Genomic DNA, 21,172 nt, shown 5'->3' with positions numbered 1-21,172 from the left:
CAGAAGAAAAATGGGGGAGACAACTGAATTTTAATGCTCTTGAGAGCTGCTTGGAAGTCCAAGTTCTCGATGAGAAGTCACTCCTATGGTAAACAGATCCATTCAGTTAGTTCTAGTTAATACTTCAGAGATTGCTCACAGAGAAGGCGTTTGGCTTCCACTGCAACAAGTTAGTGTTGCCAGCTCATAATGGCAATCTAAAGCAGTCAAACAACTCATTCTGATCTTCTTGATGTTGTGCCTGAACAAAAGTTCAGCAGAGATGGCTATGTTTCTCTATAGGACTTTAGAGTGGGAAAAAGAATTGCTTAAAGTAATTCCTGGAATGTAGTCACATCGTTGTTTCATCTGTTTTCTCATATAACTGCCAGGTACTAAGGTATGATTCTGCAAGCAAAGTATTAACTGTTTTCATTGGGTAGATATATTTTTCACATGTTTTTTTGTAGTTTATTACCATTGAAAATGTATTTCCTTATGTCTCACTGGAATTATTCATTTACTTACACACAAATCTTACGTGCTTTGCTTTTATCTCGCACCCAAAAGGCTTCATAGGAACTGAGCAACAACAAAAACAATATGCCCAACACTATACATGTGTCCACGGCAAAAACCAAGTTCTTACCAGAAAAGAGGTGACCGAATACAGCTGCCTGTTTCTGCTGGCAGATCACAAAGCTCCTACTGTGATGGACAACGTGCCTGCCCTGGTAAATAATGGCTACCAAAACTTCTCAAAAAAACTCCCCTTGTGTCAATAGTCTTTACAAACTGCATCTACAATTAAGAAAGCAAAATTTCAGAAAGGTTGACACTAGGCTGCTTGGTTTTAGATATAATTACACATAAAATAAAGTAGTTTTTGTCCCTGTTAACCTTGTTTCTTCATAAACTCAAGGACACTTCATATCAGGCTCATGCGCCAACAGAAATGCAGAGATTAAAGGATTTCTATAATGTTCACCAACTCTCCAGAACTTGGCATTAGTGATGCTTTAGGACACCTGCTTTCTGTTCTCCTGGACTGAATCTTTCCTGGCAGCTCAGCACTATTTGGTTTCTCCAGCAAGAGGAACCCATGCAGCTGTCCTGTGCCAGACAGCCACACTGATACATAGGACCAGGTTCGTGCTATTAAAAAATGGCATATCAAGCATTTTCAACAAACATCTTTTATCCTGTAGTCCCACAAGAAAAGTGCCCCATTCCCTACTTGTTCGCATTCCATCTGAACGAGAAGGACAGGTTGTTCTCCTTTGGCTTATATCATGCTGTTCGTGGACGTCAGTAAATGAGTTCTTTTATTTCCTCTCTAAATGCACATTTTTTATGTGTTTTCTCTGAGGTATCTTAAATATGCAGCAGCGAGTCCACGAGACCAATGTTAAAGCAACTCTCCATATCGTTCCCTCAAGCCTAGTGCTGCAGAGAGCAGTTTCCTCTTCTGAACAGATATTTAAGCTGCAATACATCAGAAAGAATTTAATCTGCAAAATCTAAAACACTAATCTGGGACAAGAGTATCTATAGCACATAATAAACAACATATAAATACACATTGCCCAGTCTTACTGCAAAGTGGCTAAAAACTGGACTCTGAGGCTGCTGACAAGAATTTTGCCTGAAACACAATGAGCTACCTTGATGCAGGGACTAAGCCTGTGACTCAGCTTTATTTAATTTCTTGCTTGCTTTTCATTTCATGCATGAAACAAATGTGTGTGTGGGGGGTGTCTGTACAAAAATAATGACGATTTCTAACAACCCACAGAAAATTAATACCCATATATGAAAATAATGATTCAAAGCACTGACCGCTTCCAGTCTCCGGAAGGAGGTTCAATTCCTGAATTTGCCCATAGGAAAGAAAAATAATTGGCCGCTTACCATTCCAGGTGTTCAGGGTAGTATGCAGACCAGAGCATGTCATAGGAGGAAAGGCTGAGAGAGGTGGTCAGTCTGGAGGAGAGAAGGCTCAAGGAGCACTTACGTATGTGCACAAATACCTGACAGGAGGGTGTGAAGGGGCCAGACCCTTCTCAGTGGTGCCCAGGGAGAGGACAGGAAGGAACGGCACGGACTGAAATACAAGAAATTTCTTCTTAACCTTTGGAAGAAAATCTTTTTTTTACTGTGAGGGTGGTCAAGCAGTGGAACATGTTTCCCACGGGTGGTGTGGAGTCTCCCTCCTCGGGGATATCCAAACCCAACCAGGTACAGCCCTGAGGAACCTGCCGTAGCTGACCCTGTCTGAGGCGGAGTGACTGGACAACCTCCCAAGGTACCGTCAGCCTCAGCCCAGGTGTGATTCTAAATGCAGAACCTCATTAGAGGTACTTTAATGAAAGCTGTTTATTTCAATAAGCTTGCTTACGTTCCCTGGGCTCAGAGGAGCAATATATACAATCAAGCTCCTTCAGGGAAAAAAAAAAAAAAGCTAAAACCTGAAGTTACAATAGTCTTTTCTTTCAAGCTCACAAAATATAACATAGGCTTCTGACTTCCAGAATTTAAGGTCCTGAAGTGCAAAATACTTTTGCAGGTGTGTGCTTTGCAGTATTTCTCTTTACTACTACCAGAAACTAAAATCATACTATTTGTATCTATAGTCTGTCTGTTAAAAGTACTTAACTTATTTGTACATTTATGTTTGTACCTGCAACTTTGTTAACTTACTGAAAATCATCCCCCACACACCTGGGCCTTTACATCAACTTATTTGTTGTACATCATGTACACAAGGACTGACCTGTGCCGGCATTTATTACCTTCTAGCCTAAGGTCTGGATAACTAATTATCTGCACAGTCAGGTGAAGGGTGTTTATTACAAGTGACTATAGTTACTGGAAAGGAAATGTGATATCATATTTTATTATAACTACAGTGGACATGCACTAGTTTTCTGTTACTTAGGTCTCAAACCAAAACAACCGTATCTCCTTCCCACCCCCCTCTAAAAACAAGGTGGAGAAAATGGGAAACGTATCTAGAAAAAACAAAAACCAAAACCAAACACCATGTTTAAGATGATCTTTTATTATCTCAACTGCTGTTGAGCAAGACACATTATCAGGTTTCTTGTCTTTCCTCTGAGTAGGCCCAGCTGGGACACAAAGACAGGCTTCCAAGCCATCCACCTGCAAAGCTAGGAGCCTGCATGTATATTTTATTGTTGCTCTTTTCAGCTGAGAAGTTGAACAGGATCTTAAGCCCCGTTAGCTAAGGATCAAGCAAGCGACTGCGTGCCATGGCTTGCAGCAGTGTGGAGAACCTGCCGCTCCCACAGGAGCTCAAGCTCTACGACAAACGCCGTGACGAAACAGCTCTAATTAACAACAGCGAGGCTGACTGTTACAGGAGGTGTCATACCACTTGCTGAAGAAGCAGTGTTTTAATAATAATCTGATTTCATCAAACTGTCTGGGTACCGCAGTTCCCAGCTAAAGCGAGAAGCTGCATATGCCTATCAGGATATGTAAAAATTGTTCTATTTTTTCAGTGTCAATATCACTAAAGAAACAAACACCCTCCAGCATTTTATATCCATGCTGAAACAGCATAGCCTTAGCTATCTCTAATGGTCTGAAACAATACCCTCTCTTGATAACTCTGAACTTCGAGGGAGTTTGAATCTAAAAAAATAAGTTTAAAGGCTTATTTTGTTTCTAAGTGAAATGCCTTATGTTGAATCACGTATTTTCACTCCATGATCCAAAACAAGGTCACCAGATGGCACTATTACACATTGTCTTTCTGAGTTCAGTCTCTGAACACAGACACCAAGTTTTTAATTGTGGAAGAACTGGTAGTACTGGTACAGTAGCGCTACAGTTATTTGGGGACAAGTGTGATGAGTAGCATCTCTGTTATAATCTCTGCAACCTTAACAAATCCTTCCAAAGGATATGTCCTCTGAGAACCAGATGCTCTTTCACAGGTTTAAATAGAGGCATGAAAAAGGGAAGGGACTGTTCTTCTGTTATTTATGTCTCTCTCTGCTCGAGGACTAGCATGTATCTGTAATGGGAACACATCACAGCAGGAATGCACACACATTTGGCTATGCTGATTTGTCCTCTTCGGTAAGCAGAAACCCTCTGCTGTCATTACACAGAGATTAAACGCTCTAGGCATACTGTAAATATGCACTTCTCTCAATTATACTGACAGAGAGCCAGCACATCCAAGCCGCATCTTGGACCTAACTAAAATGCATCTGCACACCTATCAGCAGAACACTGCATATATCGCAGTGAAAGCTGACATTTGAACCTTTCTTGATTGTCCTCAGCTCTGCTTTTAACAACATGAGCAGAAATATTAACCTCAAGATGCCTAATTGACATGACACTTACAAATGGCCTAAGCAACTCTTGATACATATATTTTATAATAGCAAACCATTGCTCATTTCTGTGGCTAGTAATTTGTGATCCACTAATATGCATGTCATAATTAATTCCATAGCATGTTAGAAGAGCAATTTAGAACAGTAATTTAGACTTGCTAATGCTTTAAGGTTGTAGGGTTCTTCTATCTTTAATCAGATATGGTTTTGGTGAAACCTTATATAAGCTGCGTATCAGTTTTTTCCTGACTCACAGGACAAAGAAATAGGCTCAGTAAATTGTTATTTTGCTTTCTACATATCCTATTATATACATTTTTTTTGTGAACTGTATCTTATACTCCAACAAACCTGTAACCGGCAAAAGATTGAAAAAAAAAAAAAATAAAATCAGGCCATGAACTTTTAAGTAGGTGATGGAAACGGCCAACTCTCACAAAAAGTCCCAAACCACACACAGTTGACTGGATCTGCCTCTGACAAAACACAGTCACTCCTCCTATATCTTGACTGTGATTTATGTGATAGCAGCATTAATAAAAGACGTTTACTTCACGACAAGTGTATCATTGGCATACATGTTGCATTGGCGATACTAGCAGCCTTGCTAAAGAAAAAGACTGGTAAACATCAGAAACACAACTGTTTCTGCTGATAAGGAGCCTAACTTTTCAGTATTGCATCTTATCGTACCTTCTGATCTCAGTTAAACTTATTCTCCTAAATCACAGTTTGGAGGGTCCATGCTGGCCTGCACATGTAATACCCAAGTGGAACTAACCAAAACCAACAGAACTGCCGCCACAAGGTGCAGGGGACCACTGCCAGCAGTCACCCCACGCAGTTCAACCACATGAAAAACATTTCCCCTATATATACATTTTTAAGCTTTTATGCATTTTAGAAGGAATAAATTCACCCAGTGGACATACAACTTTGTCTATAGTAGCACCATATTTGGGAATTACACTGAATAAGGCTGATTTTTTTTTTCACAGGAAATGGTGCTGCATTTTACCAAAAGTAAATTCATAAACTCAGAAATATTCTGTATATACTTCTGCTCACAGAAATGAGTGGTTCTGCTCAACACTGAGCTTTATATTCATCCCATGTAGATTCATGGACTCAAGTAAGCTTCTTACATGAGGAGCACAGCACACATCCTGTGGTAATAGTTCCATTTTTCTCAAGCCTAGAAAAACTGGATTTCCAGCAAAGTTCTCCTTGCTAGTGGGTGTTGATATTGAGCAATATAGCTCCTTTCCAATAGAAAAAGTCAGCGAGGTATAGGATATCATCAAGAGTTAGAAAATCCTGCTTCTTTTTTCCACAATGTTTGCTGTCAAGCAGAATCATCATGGTCATAGCTTTCTGCACAGAGTATGCTGCAATTACATACAGTTCTTCTAGCACTCTGAATCTATCCAAAACCCATTAAAACCAACAATGGTGATATCCATCTACTGCAAAAAGAAAGCCAGTGCCACACAGCTGGTCAGCTCTCTGCAAGGCACAATCCCTGGCTAATGTTTGGACCTGGAGGAACAGATTCTTCTCCTGCTCTTGGTGTCAGGAAGCACTTTGCTGTGTGATCTTTCAAAGGCTGCCAGGAAGGGTTTCTTGGCCTACACTTTGGGAAACAGTGACACAACAATCTCAGCCCCTGACAGCATCTGGCAAACCTGACACATCAAAACAGAAATGTCAAGATACTAGGAAAACAGGTAAGTCACAGCTCCTTGCCCAAAACTTGCTGTTTTTTCTTATTCTCCCTTTGCTAAGATGATTGGTGAACAAATTGCAACCAGTGTTTGCCCTCAAAGAGGTCAGGGAGCACTGACTGAGGCTTGGCATTGGCTGGTCCTCTGCACTCCATCCCCTACACTTAGGAAGAACATATATCTCTGAGGGGTGCCCACCAAAGGGAAGACAGTGAATTTCAGGTTTTCCATGGCAAATGGACAGTGGCACAAAATCTATGGTTAATATCAAATAACACACGCATAAGAATGAGGTATGGCATCATACCTCATGCATAATGGGAGGAATTTTGCCCTTTAAAAAGCACCCGTTTCTCATTACCAATTTCCTACCCTTATGCCTTACTCTTTTATCCTTATACTGAGACAGGATGACACTATGATCACTACTTTGACTATTCGATGATGTCAGAAAAGGCTGGTGTTCAGAACATGCTGCAACAGGAACAAACAGACAATGCTCTATATTTCATGAGTGAAATGCCACCGTCTTCTTGCCACACACAGACGTTGTATTGCAGATTATTTCAACAAGGTGACATCCAAGGACCTCCAGGTGTTGTTTTTTTTTTTTTTTCCATCAATGAACAAGGCAGGCATATGATTTTACAAGTCTGAGGGGATCTGAGACATAGTGAAAGAAATTACTTGCCCAAAGTCAACCAACAAGTCTGAATGAGCGATGACTGCAACCTGATTTCCTTTTGTTAAGGGACTGTGTGCACATATGCTTCTTAACGGCAGGCTCTATTCCCTCACTATATTGTAAAATATTTGAAAACAACAATTAGCATTTAATTGTGAAGAACAAACTTCCAAAGGCAGTGAAAAGCAGATGGAGCAAGAACAATGTAATCTGAATTTTCATAATTAACCACTCATTTTTCCTTTGGAAGCTGGAGTTGCAAAATCCTAACAAGGGTTTTCTCATTATTTTAGGAGCCGTATACAATTTAATTCATTCATTGTAAATGTTCAGTCATCCACATTGAAAGCTAATGAAAATTTAATTAATTAATTAAGTAATGAGTTAATTACTTAACCAATACTGTAATTCTCTGAAAGCTAAAATTACACCACATTTTATCAAAAAGATAATCCAGAAAAATCTGCTATGAATCATACATGTTAACAGTCCGTGGCTGCAGTGCCCGTGACTTTTCTATAAAAAAAACAGTAATACTTGCTAAATAGCTTATTTGCCACATGCACCCCTTTGGAAGCACATGTGATATCTACATACTAACCTGAATACCAAGGGAGCAAATGAAATGTTCACTGACTTGATTAACACCTAAATAAGCATTTTATTTTGCTTAGTGGTGGAGAAAAAGAGCAATTTGGAATCACCCATATCTCGAAGGTGACCCTGTGCAAAAGGACAACAGGTTGTCACCCTCACCACAACCTGATGCTAGTTGCGGTGTTAGAAAAGGCAACACCATGATACATATCCAGGCTATTGCAATAAAAGCAGAAGAGATGGCCTTTCAGATTTTACCAACCTATTGCTGTAGGTGACACTATTTTTCCATAGGAAGATCAGGTTATTCAGAGAAGAGTTCTCTTCCACTGTATCACTCACAATAATGTGCCTGTGTGTGTAATAATTAATTAATTGTAGAGCAGTAGCTTTTCCTACATTTCAGAAAGTAATTAACTGGCTGTACCTGTACCCAGTATTCCCCTTAAAAAGACGGGGCCCTAAAAATGATGAAGGCAGCAGTGGTTTCTGTGGATGAGGCGTCTGAGAAAAGACTATTATGGGCCCACCATATAATAATTGCTTTGAGATTTATCAATAATCCAAAAACTACCCACATGACAGGACAGATCAGGCTGTGAAACACTGAGTGCCCTTTTCCAGTTAAAGTCCAAGGGCACAGAAAGCTGATGAAGCCTGTTCTGCTTGCTCCGAGTCCAAAAGAAATTGCTTTGTTTTGTGTGCTAGGGGTGATTTAATATGGAAGGATAGCAGCTCAGAGGCTTGCAAGTACACAGTGGCAGAGAGAGACCAGAGAAGAAGCGAGATCGTAATTCTCAATGTCCCGACTTTTGGGCTTAGTTTCCCTTTCATCAAAATCAACAGCAAAACTTGCCATCAACTTCAAACCTACCTTATATTCAGTGTAGTCCTGTCTGTCACCAAAAAATACCCCAAATTCCTGGAATTATAAAAAGCCACACCTACAGGTTTGTTCAGGTCCAGTTCCACTTTTCCCCCTAATTTCTCCTAATATTTCTAAGGAAGGACAGTAACGTTAACGATGGGAAGAATTCTTAAGCAGGAAATCTACTAACACTTAAAAGTTTGGCAAAAATGGCTGCTAACAAGATTATGCTTACTGAGATGCTTCCAAAATAGCATGCCACTAAATGAGCGCCTCATACATGGTATCTCATTTGCCTGACAGTTTGCTTTCCACCAAGCCTCACCACTGCTGTACCTACCACCTTTCTCTCAGATGCCACATGTTCTGCCTTGCCTCAAGACCATTTTGCCGTTAATATGCTGACCATTGTTTTTCTTGCACACAGTAATCCAATCAAGCAAGCAGAAACAAAGCTTCCTACAGCACACTGTACAGCCTTCTACAAGGCTTGAAAGCCACGGGTTTCTAAGAAGATTAACTGAAAGAGAGAACCACATCTTGACCCTTAAATCCAAAACTAAGGCATGAGTTCGCAATTCAGTCCATGCTTGTTACTGAGCCTACTGCTGTTATTTTAAGATGAGAGTCTGTATTCCTTTATGCATGTCCACGTGTGAGACTATAAATCAACATTTATTTCCCATGGCCCTTAATATGAAAGAAGAGGTTGAGTGTTTTTCGGATGCTAAATATATATACACTATATATTACCTTCTAAATACCCTTACAGAATTGCTTGCAAGCAAACAATGGACAAAGGAAGTTATCCAAATAATTTAGTACATCATTTCAATACTAAAATATTTTAATATACTGATTTTCAATACTGATATTTGCAAATAATTACTAATATATTCACAAATGTATGTACTAATATCTTTGCAAATAATTAGGGAATGGGTCTGGCCTCTTTTCTATTCCTTTGCTTAAGAAGACTTATGGTTTCTGAGTAGATACTTTAAGTGAAGAAAGTAATACTTTACATTCACGTCCCAACTTACTGCACAGTTTCTTGCTTATGTAACAAATTTTAGTTACTGTAATTCCAGCTATTGGCCTTTCCTCTGAATAAGAAATGGCCTTTCCTCTGCATGAAATGTCATGTAGTAAAGAATAGTGCCCTGGGCCATTCCCATGATAGAATCAAGTCCCGATTACCTCACTGGAAAGCGAGAAATCATCCCACTCCAGTGATGCAGACCTCCTATTTCTATCCCAGTAGAGGCACAGGCTAGCAGGAATTGCTAATACGATATATTAAGGTATAATAAAATATGTCAATAGCTCAGTACGTCATGTCCTCAGCCTCAGGCAGGAGTGATTTGTTACTTGGAAGCAGTCCAAATTTAAGGAGAAAACACAGACATATTTCTCTGAACAGCTAATCTGGATAAAACCTATGAGAAATGTGCTGCTCAGAAATTTTAAATATTTGAGTAAGTCTTATGGAAACGGGTTACTAGGCAGAGGACAAGTGGAGGAAGCATGCAAATTACCATCCTATGGATCTGCACTGTATCTCATTGACCTTTTATATGGCCTACATGGCACCTTTCAGACTCACGATGATGTGTGCATGTATATACACAGGCGTGCCTATGCGCACACACACACAAATGGTAAATGGTTCCAGTACAGACTGGGAACGAGACAATTAAAAGTTTACAAAATCATTTCAGTATAATGTGTAGAGTAGCATTCTGAGTGGCAGCAAGTACAGATTTTATCTCAGAAGCTGAACACAAAAACTAATGGCAATATTCCTCTGAAATTTAGTCCACAACCATTCTCTGACTAAATTTTAGAGGAATTTTGCTGTTGGTTTTGAGTGAGAGGAGACTCAGATATTCTGTCTGTGACTTCTAAAGAGAAACTAGCATTGCGGTGCCTGCTTCAAAGATACACATGGGTTAAAAATTCATTCTGAACTGGAGAACTTAACTGTTTTCCATGATTTTCAATATAGGGAGGAAATAATAACCACTTCTTAATGCAAATTTGCAAAGTATTTCATAATTATTTATATCTCCGCAGCATTTAAAAATCCAGCCAATATGAAGCCTTCAAACAGGATATGGCTCCACCCAGAAACATCTAAATTAAAATAAAAGTGTAGCAAATAAATACAATGAACATTAAGAATAAAGCAGAAAACCAGGAATATTTAAATAGCAATAAAAATATAGCTGTTAGACAGGATGATGTTTTCAAATTATTTCAGATGACTGCTTTAAAAACATGTAAGTAACTTAATAATACGCACTACTTCTATAAAGCAATTTCTAGAGTTCCAAAATCTGGGGGTTTTCCACTCAAACACCATTGCCATAAATTTTAGCTAAATCATAACTTGCTGGTTGTGCCTGGTAGCAATAAAAGGGATTTAATTAGTAATTTGATAAAAGCTTGCACCACAAATTAAACGACAAAATTAACATCTGATTAATCCCCAAAGAGGTGCTCATCCTCTAGGGTTACAAACCCTGCAAGCTTCAACCTCCTCCCTCGGGCAGAAGCCTATGTAATGGCACAGGTCTCAAACGATGCCCTGAAGGTCACCAAGCACAGGCTGTGACAGCGGATGCGCCTTTTCCTCAGTGCTCTATATCCGCCAGAGCTGTTTTACAGCAGTGTGAGAGGGTGAAAAGTTTACACTAGCCGGTTATGCAATAAATGTCACTGGTATTACCACTGACTTTAGACTAGATTCTCAGCAGTAAGCAGTTAAGAGGTGATAAAGCAGGATTAATTCCTGAGGAAAATTTATGATTAATTTGTCAGTGTAGTATGCAGTACACATTCCCTGCTACCTTTTTTCTTCCTTGAACAAGAAATTATTTTCGCACCAATATATTTGTCCCTGAGGTGTAGCATTTCATAGCAGTGTTAATATTATTGCACACACACCTTTAAGCCTATTCTCACACACTCACCTGAAAAGAAGTCATCCAAGATCATTGCTATTTATGGCTATTTGTGTAAATGGATACAGCTTCAATGATACACGGGACAGTGGAATAGTAATGGAATAGTGCAGAACACAGTAACCGAGATGTAACTATTCTTTGAACTGCCCTGATGAAATCGCATCTGACAGGGACAGTAAAATTACCCAAAGTGAGCCACTGTTGACTAAGGCAGAGCAGCAGTTACACCGCTAGATACAGCTGCCTTTGGAGGCAATGAGAGCTCTGAACCCTCCACCTGCTGTAGAAACAAGTACATGATCAACACTTAACGCTCTCATTGCCCTCCCAAGCCATGAGGCTCAACTCTACGGCCAGGAAGGCAATGGCTGTTTTTCCAAGACCGCGTTTTTTTTATTTCCCCTTTTCAGATAGGAACACACATAAGGCAACAGACCACCAATGGCAGCAAATAGCAACTGCATTTCCTCAAAGTTACAGGTATTGCCTGCAAAATAATGAAATATATGGTAATGTACTACAATATATTTTCTGCCAGAGGTAATTGGCTTGCCAAAAGTATTCCCTGAGGCTGCTCTAACTTAGGATTTTCAGTTTGCCTGCGACAGTGACCTGTGCTTCACAATACAATCGCAAGAATTTCACACACACAAATTTACAACCAAATCAAACTAAACCCAAACCATGTGATCTGCTTGTTTTCCCAAAAATCGACCACCAACACTACTGTTTTGACTTGACTATACAAAAGATGCTGCCTTCCGCTAGATGCATCATTGACTGATACTTGCAAAAATCTATTGCTAGATCATACAAAGAAATAAACTATTTCTTTAAATTACCTCCTGGACATCTATGTGTAATAAATAACCAGCAACTCAATGACAGCTTGGGTGATGAGGAAAAAACTGATGGTATGCTAACTATACAGAAGGGTAAGCATATATCAATGTACATAAATTTACAAACATGATGAATCATATTCTTCTTATCAGGCACTCTGAATGGCATTTTTCCACCATGAGCTACTGAGGGGAGGAACTATGATTTCATGCAGTTGTCTAAGCACCAAGTCTGATGGGACCAGACTATCATCTCGGTACTTCGGTATGAAAATTAATAACAGTTAAAACACTTGTGTCTGTGTTAGAACAATATGGAGTCAAGAGCATCCTATAAGAAGGGGTTCTCACTGACAGCCCAAATTTCCAGAATTTTGAAATGCACAGCTAGGTATTACTGACATATTTGGTTTGTACAGACAAAGCAATATAGTGATTTTCAAGAGAAGTTCTTAATGAGGGGGTTTGGATTAAAATCACAAAACCAGTTGCCTTTCTTTTTGTAAACCACCTGTATCCCACTTTATAATGCATAACAACTGATCTGTGCATAATAAATTCATTACAATTATTTGATTTTGCTTGATCTTGTCATTCTAGGTTCTAAAAAACTGGCAGTGCCAAGAATTTGAATCTCTAGTTTGTGCCAATAGCACACTTACTGCTGCACAGATTAATGGAACCAGCTATTAAGTTAAACAATAAAAAGTGATATTTAAATAAGAGCTGGCTGAAATACAATAGAATATTGCTAATCCAGGTTAAGGTGAAGGAAACACCATTCTTTATTCTACAGAATTATCAACACCACAGTAGTCATAGTTTGCAAGTTAGGCAAAACATTGTAGATGATGGGAGAAATTAAGAAGTCTTATTCTTTATATTAAAGTTTATTTTATAAATAGCAAAAAAGGTTGCTAAATAGATGAGATGTCTTAATCAATTTTTATAGGTACTACAGCTGTTTATGTATACTCATCTCTAATACATCTTCCCATCTATTCTATACCTCATGTACAAAAGACTTTTAATACTCATTCATTCCACTTAGGTCTTTTGAAGTGCAAACTTTCAGACTTCCTTTGTCTTCGTATTTCTTTGCTTTGCTGACTAAAATTAAATTCTGAATTTTGGGTGAAAGGACCAAGGGAAGCTATTTTAATTTTGAAATACTGGTACTGTATTGATCACTGTTTACCAGAAAGCACTCGCTGGTTTTGTATGTTTGTGGCTGTACCTAAGGGTTAACAGGCTACCCACAGAATGTCAGCACCGAGGAAGGCCAAGGCCACCCTAACGTCAGCAGTGCCCAAAACACCACTGTACTGTGGCACCCTAAACCTGCAACAAGCACTGCCCTAGGGCAGCTTCCACCACCCACATCCCACACTTTAGAAGAGAGAGGTGCCTACAGCTCCCCTCTAAAAACATGGTGTGGAGGGCTCACTATTGCCTTCTAAAACAAGGCCAGAAAAAGTGGGGGAGCCAGCTGTGCCTTGCCACCCAAAACTTTTATACAATGAGTGGGGCACCACATGAAATGAGCAGTGAATGTGGGAGATCTGTTTATAATCACATAAAAGTTGAGCACTCTCACCACCAGGATCTGAAGAGCCTGGAAAAGCCATTGGATTTTGTTAAATATTAGTCTGGGAGGTAAACTTGGAGAACTAGCATGGGGCAAAAAGTAGAGGAATGTGGGTTAGATGGAAAAGCAGTACCATGTTGCTCCACCTGGGTCTGGCATTTCTGAGCAACTTGGGAAGCAAAACTGGCATCTGAAGACCTTCTCTGTTTAAAAGTGAATCTCTTTCAGCGTTTAAAGTACCTCCAAGGTATTTTGAGGTCTCGTATGTTGATTTAGGGACTGAAATTCCACCTGCAGTCTCCTGGAGCTCTCACATCCTGTTGAGGATCTGGATCAAAGTACCCAAGACTGAGATGACAGAAGGAAAAACTTCCATAAGTTATGGAAGACTGCGTATTCCTCTCTCTATACAGCTTCTAGCACAATTAATTTAATAATGTCTGGAGTTCTTCTGAAATACAGAATGGTCAACATTTGCCAACACACCTGGTTTTGTGCAGCCCCTAGGAAGTATCATCTGACTTCTTTTTAATTACATATGCTTTTTATTTTTTAATATATTGATGGATGTGTTGTCCCCTTGCTGTTAATTAAAGGTGGCACAGTTTTAGCTTTCCTTTTTCCAGCACAATTAGCAAGGGTTGCATAATGAAACTTAGTGGATGGCCATGATTTAAAAGCATTTAATCTATACTGCATTTCCATGCTGTCACTTTCTGCTCATTACCAGGGTACATACATACAAAACCAAGAGACTCCAGTGGTGAAAACCACTATAATCATTGCTTTGTACTCAACAAATTACTGAGAGGCGCTAAAATGAACTGAGAATAGTATCCATTTCACTGTACTAATGGTTGCATATATAAAGTATCAGCCTTTGGGTATGTCAGTAATACCCCTAAATTGAATCAACAATGCTAAATACTCAAGGCAAATTAACTAACAGTTACTGCTACTGGAGCCACATTAAGTTAACACAGAAGCAACTTGAAAGTTTTTGAGAAAATAAAAGCAGATAAAACGTAACACAAACCCAGGCTTTTATCGAAACAAAACACAGTACAAGGGCAGTGATGCTCATGTTCCAAACGTGTACTTAAAATAATGCAACCATCTCATAGCCCTGTATCACAAACATGCTTGCACAAGTAGACCAACTGTGAAATGTCTGTAGAATAAGTCTCTGATCTCTGTATAGACTACAAAACATCATTTTAAAATATCTTTTGTTGGTGATGAGAGAAGAAAGACTATTCTATCGAGTTACAGTTACTGGGTCTGTGGATTCAGCATTAAGAAGCCCTGAAAAAAAAACATTCAGGAGTTCAAACCAACTACAAACTCAGACCTTTTGCAGATGCCAGTTTTTGCTGTAGGCTGACAGGTAATTAGTGTTTTTCCTTAAACAAATATATATTAGTTCATATATTAAAACAGTGACTGTGCTTTTGCAGTGTTAATACAGCCACCAAGTAGAGAAGTATCTAAAAATACTGTTAACTACCTTTCCTTTAGAATGCAAATACTGCCATTAAATACAATGTGGCAACACTTGAGATCACTATAGATCTTAAAATACCACACACAAGCTATTCGGGTTTCTTAAGACAACAAAATTGGCAATAAAATAAAATCAAACTATGTCTTGTTGGTAAAAATAGCTCATTTTCCAAATGCAGTTCTCTGTAAATGTAGAAAAACTGTAACTGTCTTGTATATACCATAAGCTATTTATCTAAAATGGTACTGTCAGTGAAACAGATGTCATTGCACAATATCCCCGTGCCACCCACATTCTGTTCTCCTAGTTGCCAAACAGAACTGTTTTGAGTTATTTACTGAGCGATCAGATTCAAGTATTTCTGCAATGATCTCCATGATACAGTAAAGAAAAAAAAGTACTTAAAAACTGAAATGTAATTTCACATGATGTTTTACCATGATCTAATATATTCAACATGCCTTCACCAGTGCATACTGTGAAGAAAAGACTGAAATATTAGCAGAAGATCAACAAAGTCTTATTTTTAAGAACTTTGTACATCAGCTTTTTCCATTTCCCTCTTCCTGTCTGTTACACTCAATTTCAAGCTTCTGTTTTTAAATATCTTCACTCAATTGAGGAAGCTGTAGAATTAATATCAAAGTTTCCTCCCCCATCCGAAAAAAAAAAATCATCTGTTCTTTGCAGGATAACTACATAAAATCTAAAAAATCACCCCACGGAGTAAATCAAGCTGGAAGGGACTTTTGGAGCAGGATCACACTACCTACTGTTTGGCTCGCTCAGGGCAGCCTACAGGGCTCGGTGTCACTTGACGCATCTTGGTCTGCATATGCCATATGCCACCCTACATTATAGAACTTAGCCATCTGGTTTTTATTCTGTCTTTTCATGCTGTCTGGCTTTTTCCTCTTTCCTCCTTTTTTCCATCCTTGTCACAGTGACCTCTGGAGTTCATCAGTATCAGACTGCCATCAGTTTTCCTTGAGGGTGAGATGGGGCCACACAAGACTATCCACAGTTCAAACAGGACCTTCCCAATGCACCCCATGAACTCTAAATGCAAAAAGCTTGTAGTCTGCTCTTATCAGTGTCACCAAACTGTTGCCAAATTCAAGTTACCAGATTTTCTCAACCTGTACTATTTAAGAACTCAGACTCTATTTGTTTGAAAGTTTGTGAAGGAAAATAGTTAAGTACAATGAAATTCATATTGAGTGCTCCATGTACATTCACATTTGTACAAGTAACTGACACAAAAATAAGATCAGAAAAAGTGGTTAAGTTCAAATATTCACAGTTTTCTAGTACAGAAGAGTGATTTTACTCTTAAAAATGGGGAAGAGAGAAAGGAATCTAAAATACATCCAGAGACATGTATGCATTCTAGCAACCCAATGAATACATCTAGAGCAAACGACAGCTAAGCAGAAAAAATCATTTTGTATCTAAGACCTTTTTCTCATGGGAAATACTGTCCTTCTTGAGAATGCAAAACTTCCTTCAACATTTCAAGACGACTGATAATAAAAAATACTGAAATTAACATTAAAATACACTTGAGTACCTCAAGAGGTTTTTCATCTGATCAGAATTTTACTCTTTGATGCTTGTTTGCTAACAAGTCACCTAACCCTTCAACTATCCAGCTTTATGATGCCTTATTTAGACCTCTCAACTTTGTTGAGCTGCTTTCAGATTACAACACAAAGTCTTAAAGATAAATATGGCAGGCATGTTTTTTTAGCAGAACACTTGCCACTTCGGCAACAGTAGAATCAAGAACAGACAGGCAAAGCAAGTGTTGGTTAGAGGAGAGACGAGAATTTTCTATACACTCTTAAAATAAAGTTCTTTCAAGATACTCTAACCCACCGATTCCAGAGAGCTGCCTAGCAATTCTCTGCCCTAATGGGGATAAAAAGATTGAAAAATTTTCCATTATAGCAAACAACTGAGATCATAAACTCTGCATTTGATATACTAATTTGATTATATACAAGTTTCTTTTGCATTGACACAGCACACTCTTGATGATTGGAAGCAATCTAGGCTAACTGCTAACACTGGAGAAATGAAGCATCCTTTGCTACCAAAAGCCAAGACTATCACTTCTGCAATACTTATATTATAATCCCCACTGGTTACAAAATAAGCACCCATGTGCATCACATTCACTACTGGGCACCAGATCTCAGATTACAAAAACATTTTAGCCTTTGCTTTAAGCAATAACTTTCAAGCTGAACATCCTAGGCATTTCTATCAGGTTCAGGAGTACACGTCATAGTTGGTTTTGTTTTTTAATTTGAAAAGCAACAAAACCAATTATCTAATAACGGTAAATAAATGAACACATAATCTCAGTGAGGTTCTTTCCAAAGAACATAATCTGTGACATCCTTGCTATCAGAAAATCAGTTCCTTCATCCTGCTAAATGCTGTTCAACTGTAAAAGTAAATAGTAAAACAACAGTAAAATAATTCATAATGAGTTATAATTTCAAAGTGTTAGCTGAATATTTTAAAATCTGTCTTTACAGCATAGGTCATAGAAGAAATACATGGTCTGATACCTTCAGACCTATTTTCCCCCAGAAGCAGAAAATACATATTAGCTAAATTGCAACAAAATTGGAGCATATCTTTCACCCCCCTTTACCCCTCAATGATTTACAAATACCTAATTTTATTATTTTAACTAACTTCATGTTAACTGATGAAAAATATCTTCATGAAACATACGATGCAAAGCTTGTGTTTTTAGGAAAAGTAGCCAGTTTTCTGATTTTTTTTCATCCCTATCTGAATTCCATGCACCTATAAGACGCATAAACTCTAAGAAAAAAGTAATTAATATATCAAACAATAAGTGAGCGCTCCTGAAGGTATCTTTTTAAATCCAAGTCCATCTAGAATTCTTTAAAAATTTATTATGTTCAATGGGGCTCGCAAATGATTTATTCTTCTACCCAGTTGAAAATAATTGAGCACTTACCACGGTATATAGCTACTCTACTCCACCCTATAGCCTGGACAAGCCAACGCAGTTGCTTTTCATATTGACTCTTGTTTAAGACCAGTTATAGATTCACATCACCTTCAAATCCAGTTTACGGACAGCTGAAGGTGCATTAAACGGTTGCTTCATATACCATAGTCTCTTCCTATCCTTACACACATTTAGCACAAACTGTGAAAGTACTTAAAACACACTGGAAATATTACATTATGTAGAAACCAACTGAAGTAGTTAAAGCAGCCCTTCATTCATTAGGGCAAATACTTTGTTGGTGTTGGCCTTTCTTTTCATTTTCTTATAAAACCCCAGTTACGCATTTTGAGAAAGATGAAGATAAGCATGCCAATTTTGGAATAGAAATGGGACAAAAAGGAGAACATAAAACTACATGTAAGTGTATAGGTGTTAAACTTGGTTAGAAAATTAAAATATTGAGAGCTTCCTGGGTTTATTTTCGGTGGACTTTTTTGTAGCTTGTCCTGAAATGGAAAGCACCTGTCTGTACTGCTGAAATACCAATCTCTGTCTTCAAAGTTAGATATACAGGCAGAATTATCAGTTTTCTGTGAGTCACAGACAGATAGCCCCCCTCTATAGTTATATGTGCTCCATCTCTCTATCCTCCTATTTATATGCCCATACATTTATATCAGTGGGTTGCATCTCTCCTGAACCACTCATACAGTGCTCTTAAAAGGCAGAAACAAAACAGTGAATAGTTCCCCAATACTCTGCATAGTTACTGGATAATAAAACCTTATCTGTTTGATAATAACCCTATTGTCATATAAAACCAGACATTTCAATTTCAGTATCAAACATGCCGTTAACATGCTGCTACATACATAAGTTATTTACCGATTCAGCTTTGTAAGTCCCTTAAATACAGCCTGCTTTAAGAAGAGAGCTGTTCAAAAGGTGATAATTGCTGAAGACCCACTGAACCCTCTGTGCATAAAATTCCCGTCTCTACTTGTGGCCAAGTATTAGGCCAAAAATTAGTTTGCTTAGTTGCAAATACCATGAATGAGAAACCATCCTGCTTAAACAGAAGACCTCTGCCTTTTGCCACTGTGGTCAGTTTGTCCCATAGAGTTTTTTTTCATGGAATTGCCACTAATTACAACTGGAAGTTAATACTGGATATCAGCATCAGTAGATGAAAAACATGTACAAAAATACCTTTGTATACTGTTCTGAGTGATTTGCTTTTTTGAGGAAGAAAATGCATTAAAAGTCTTTCAAAAGCCAAATTTTGTCACAAGATCCTCCCCAGATATTGTTACTGCTTAATCCAAAAGATTAGGGAAAAAAATAGCAGCTATATCTCAGACCTCATCAATGTGCCAAAATGCTGAGTAAAGGTTCATGTCTTTTTGCTGGCATTTTTTCTTGCTTTCTGTGTGACTAGGATCATTCTGGAGTTAAAAGGTATTGATTTACTAGAAGGCTGCCTCACACTTTCTATTTTTCAATCCTATTGGACTGATAAAACAAAAAAACCTTTTAGCAAAACAAGGAACTTTTTTATATTGCCTACTGTACTATATTCGGATCTTTATGATATAGGAGAGCTCAGCACTTACAAGGGCATTATTACTTATATGCTAATTAAAAATTGACCAACCTTTCCTTCAGCATCCGCTGTTGTTACCTTCTCAACCTTGTTCCTGTTTAAAAATTTCTTCACCCATTCTTCTACTTGAACATTGAACTTCATGAAAGTCACATAGCAAAAATATGCTGTCAGGAGTGTTAAGCTTTCCCACCACATGATCAAGTTATCCAGAAAAAAGATGATTAGCAAGATCAAGTCAACGATGTAAAAGGACACATCTCGAAAGAGGGGCCACCAAGTAAGGTTCAAGATCTCTCTAGAAAATAAAGCACACATTCCAATAACAAACAAGATATTGAACACGGCAGATCCCACTATTGTACCAATGCCGACGTTGCTGTGGGATATAAACACTCCTATTAAAGAAGTGAAGAGTTCTGGGGCTGACCCACCAGCAGCCATGAAGGTTGCCCCTGCCACATCATCGGATATGCTCAGTTTTTCAGTGATGACAGTCAAGGAAGGAACAAAGAACTCATCGCAGACTATGGCTAAAGCTATGAACATGTAAATCATTCCAGTTACATGGAGGATCACTGCTCCCTTTCGTCTCTCCTCAAGAGAGAAAAGGTCCTTGGGGTACTCTCCCTTGGCATGATCATCTGTTGCATTGTCATGCTCAGCTTTACTTTTCATAGAAGCATGTGGGTCTGGAGTGCCATTTTCATTCTGTTCTGTCAAATCCAACAGAGTTCTTTGGTGCCCATGCACCAGCTTTTGGCTATCTAGACTGTTGGCCAATGCCATGCTATGTGGTTCCATCTTGAAAAAGGCACTAATTGAAAGAGAGAAAGTACTAATGGCTGCTACACTGACAAGAAGCCCTATAATTCGTATCAGTCTCAGTTTTTTCCTAACATTCTGGTGTCGTCTGCAACCAAACAGTGGTTCTTCCAAACACCACTCCTCCAAGACGCTAGCAACAGTTTTTTTCTGAAGAGCCATTTTGTGTTCCGTGTGAGATGCTGAGGGAGTCAGATGGATTGTTCCTTCATACTTTTCTCCAGCTCTGAAGTTAGAAGTACTTTAAGACTTTTCTCAGAATCAAGTACTTCACAGGAAGTATTTCCTTCATTCGTCCTAAAAGGACAAACAGGTATTATTAATACTAGTGAAACAGCATGTGATTAGAAGCTTATAAAAAGCATTTTACACACTGGGTTAAATTTAGAATTTAAAGCAGAATACTACCTACTGCAACATAAACCCTGTCACATCCCATCAAACACAGCAATGATGTTTGTTTCAGCAGCAACCCTACGGATAACAGTCTATCAATACTCAGATCATTTTATGCCTCTCAGCCACTGCTCTCCTCAGTTGCTGACAAAAAATCCTAGTGGAAGGTAAAAAACATCCCCAAATGCTGCATAGAAATAAAGAAATTACTATTTTAATTG

At 38.5% G+C, this 21,172-nt stretch overlaps 1 protein-coding gene across 2 annotated transcripts in view; it reads right to left on the bottom strand.

Moving 5' to 3' along the window:
• SLC24A2 (solute carrier family 24 member 2) overlaps positions 1 to 20,717 on the bottom strand; it is a gene marked incomplete at both ends in the record, with an annotated part of 106,966 nt that extends 86,249 nt beyond the window's left edge. For both annotated transcript variants that reach the window (XM_082497512.1, XM_082497513.1), the window contains one exon: positions 19,782 to 20,717. In XM_082497512.1, the coding sequence (XP_082353638.1) occupies positions 19,782 to 20,717 (936 nt within the window). The remainder of the gene's footprint in view (positions 1 to 19,781) is intronic.
• Positions 20,718 to 21,172: the final 455 nt, after the last annotated feature.

This window comes from Vanellus vanellus, assembly GCF_965231255.1.
Source record: "Vanellus vanellus genome assembly, chromosome: Z".
Taxonomy (NCBI): Eukaryota; Metazoa; Chordata; class Aves; order Charadriiformes; family Charadriidae; genus Vanellus; species Vanellus vanellus.
Note: the sequence above shows the minus strand (reverse complement) of the source record. Positions and strands in the feature narration are given on the sequence as shown.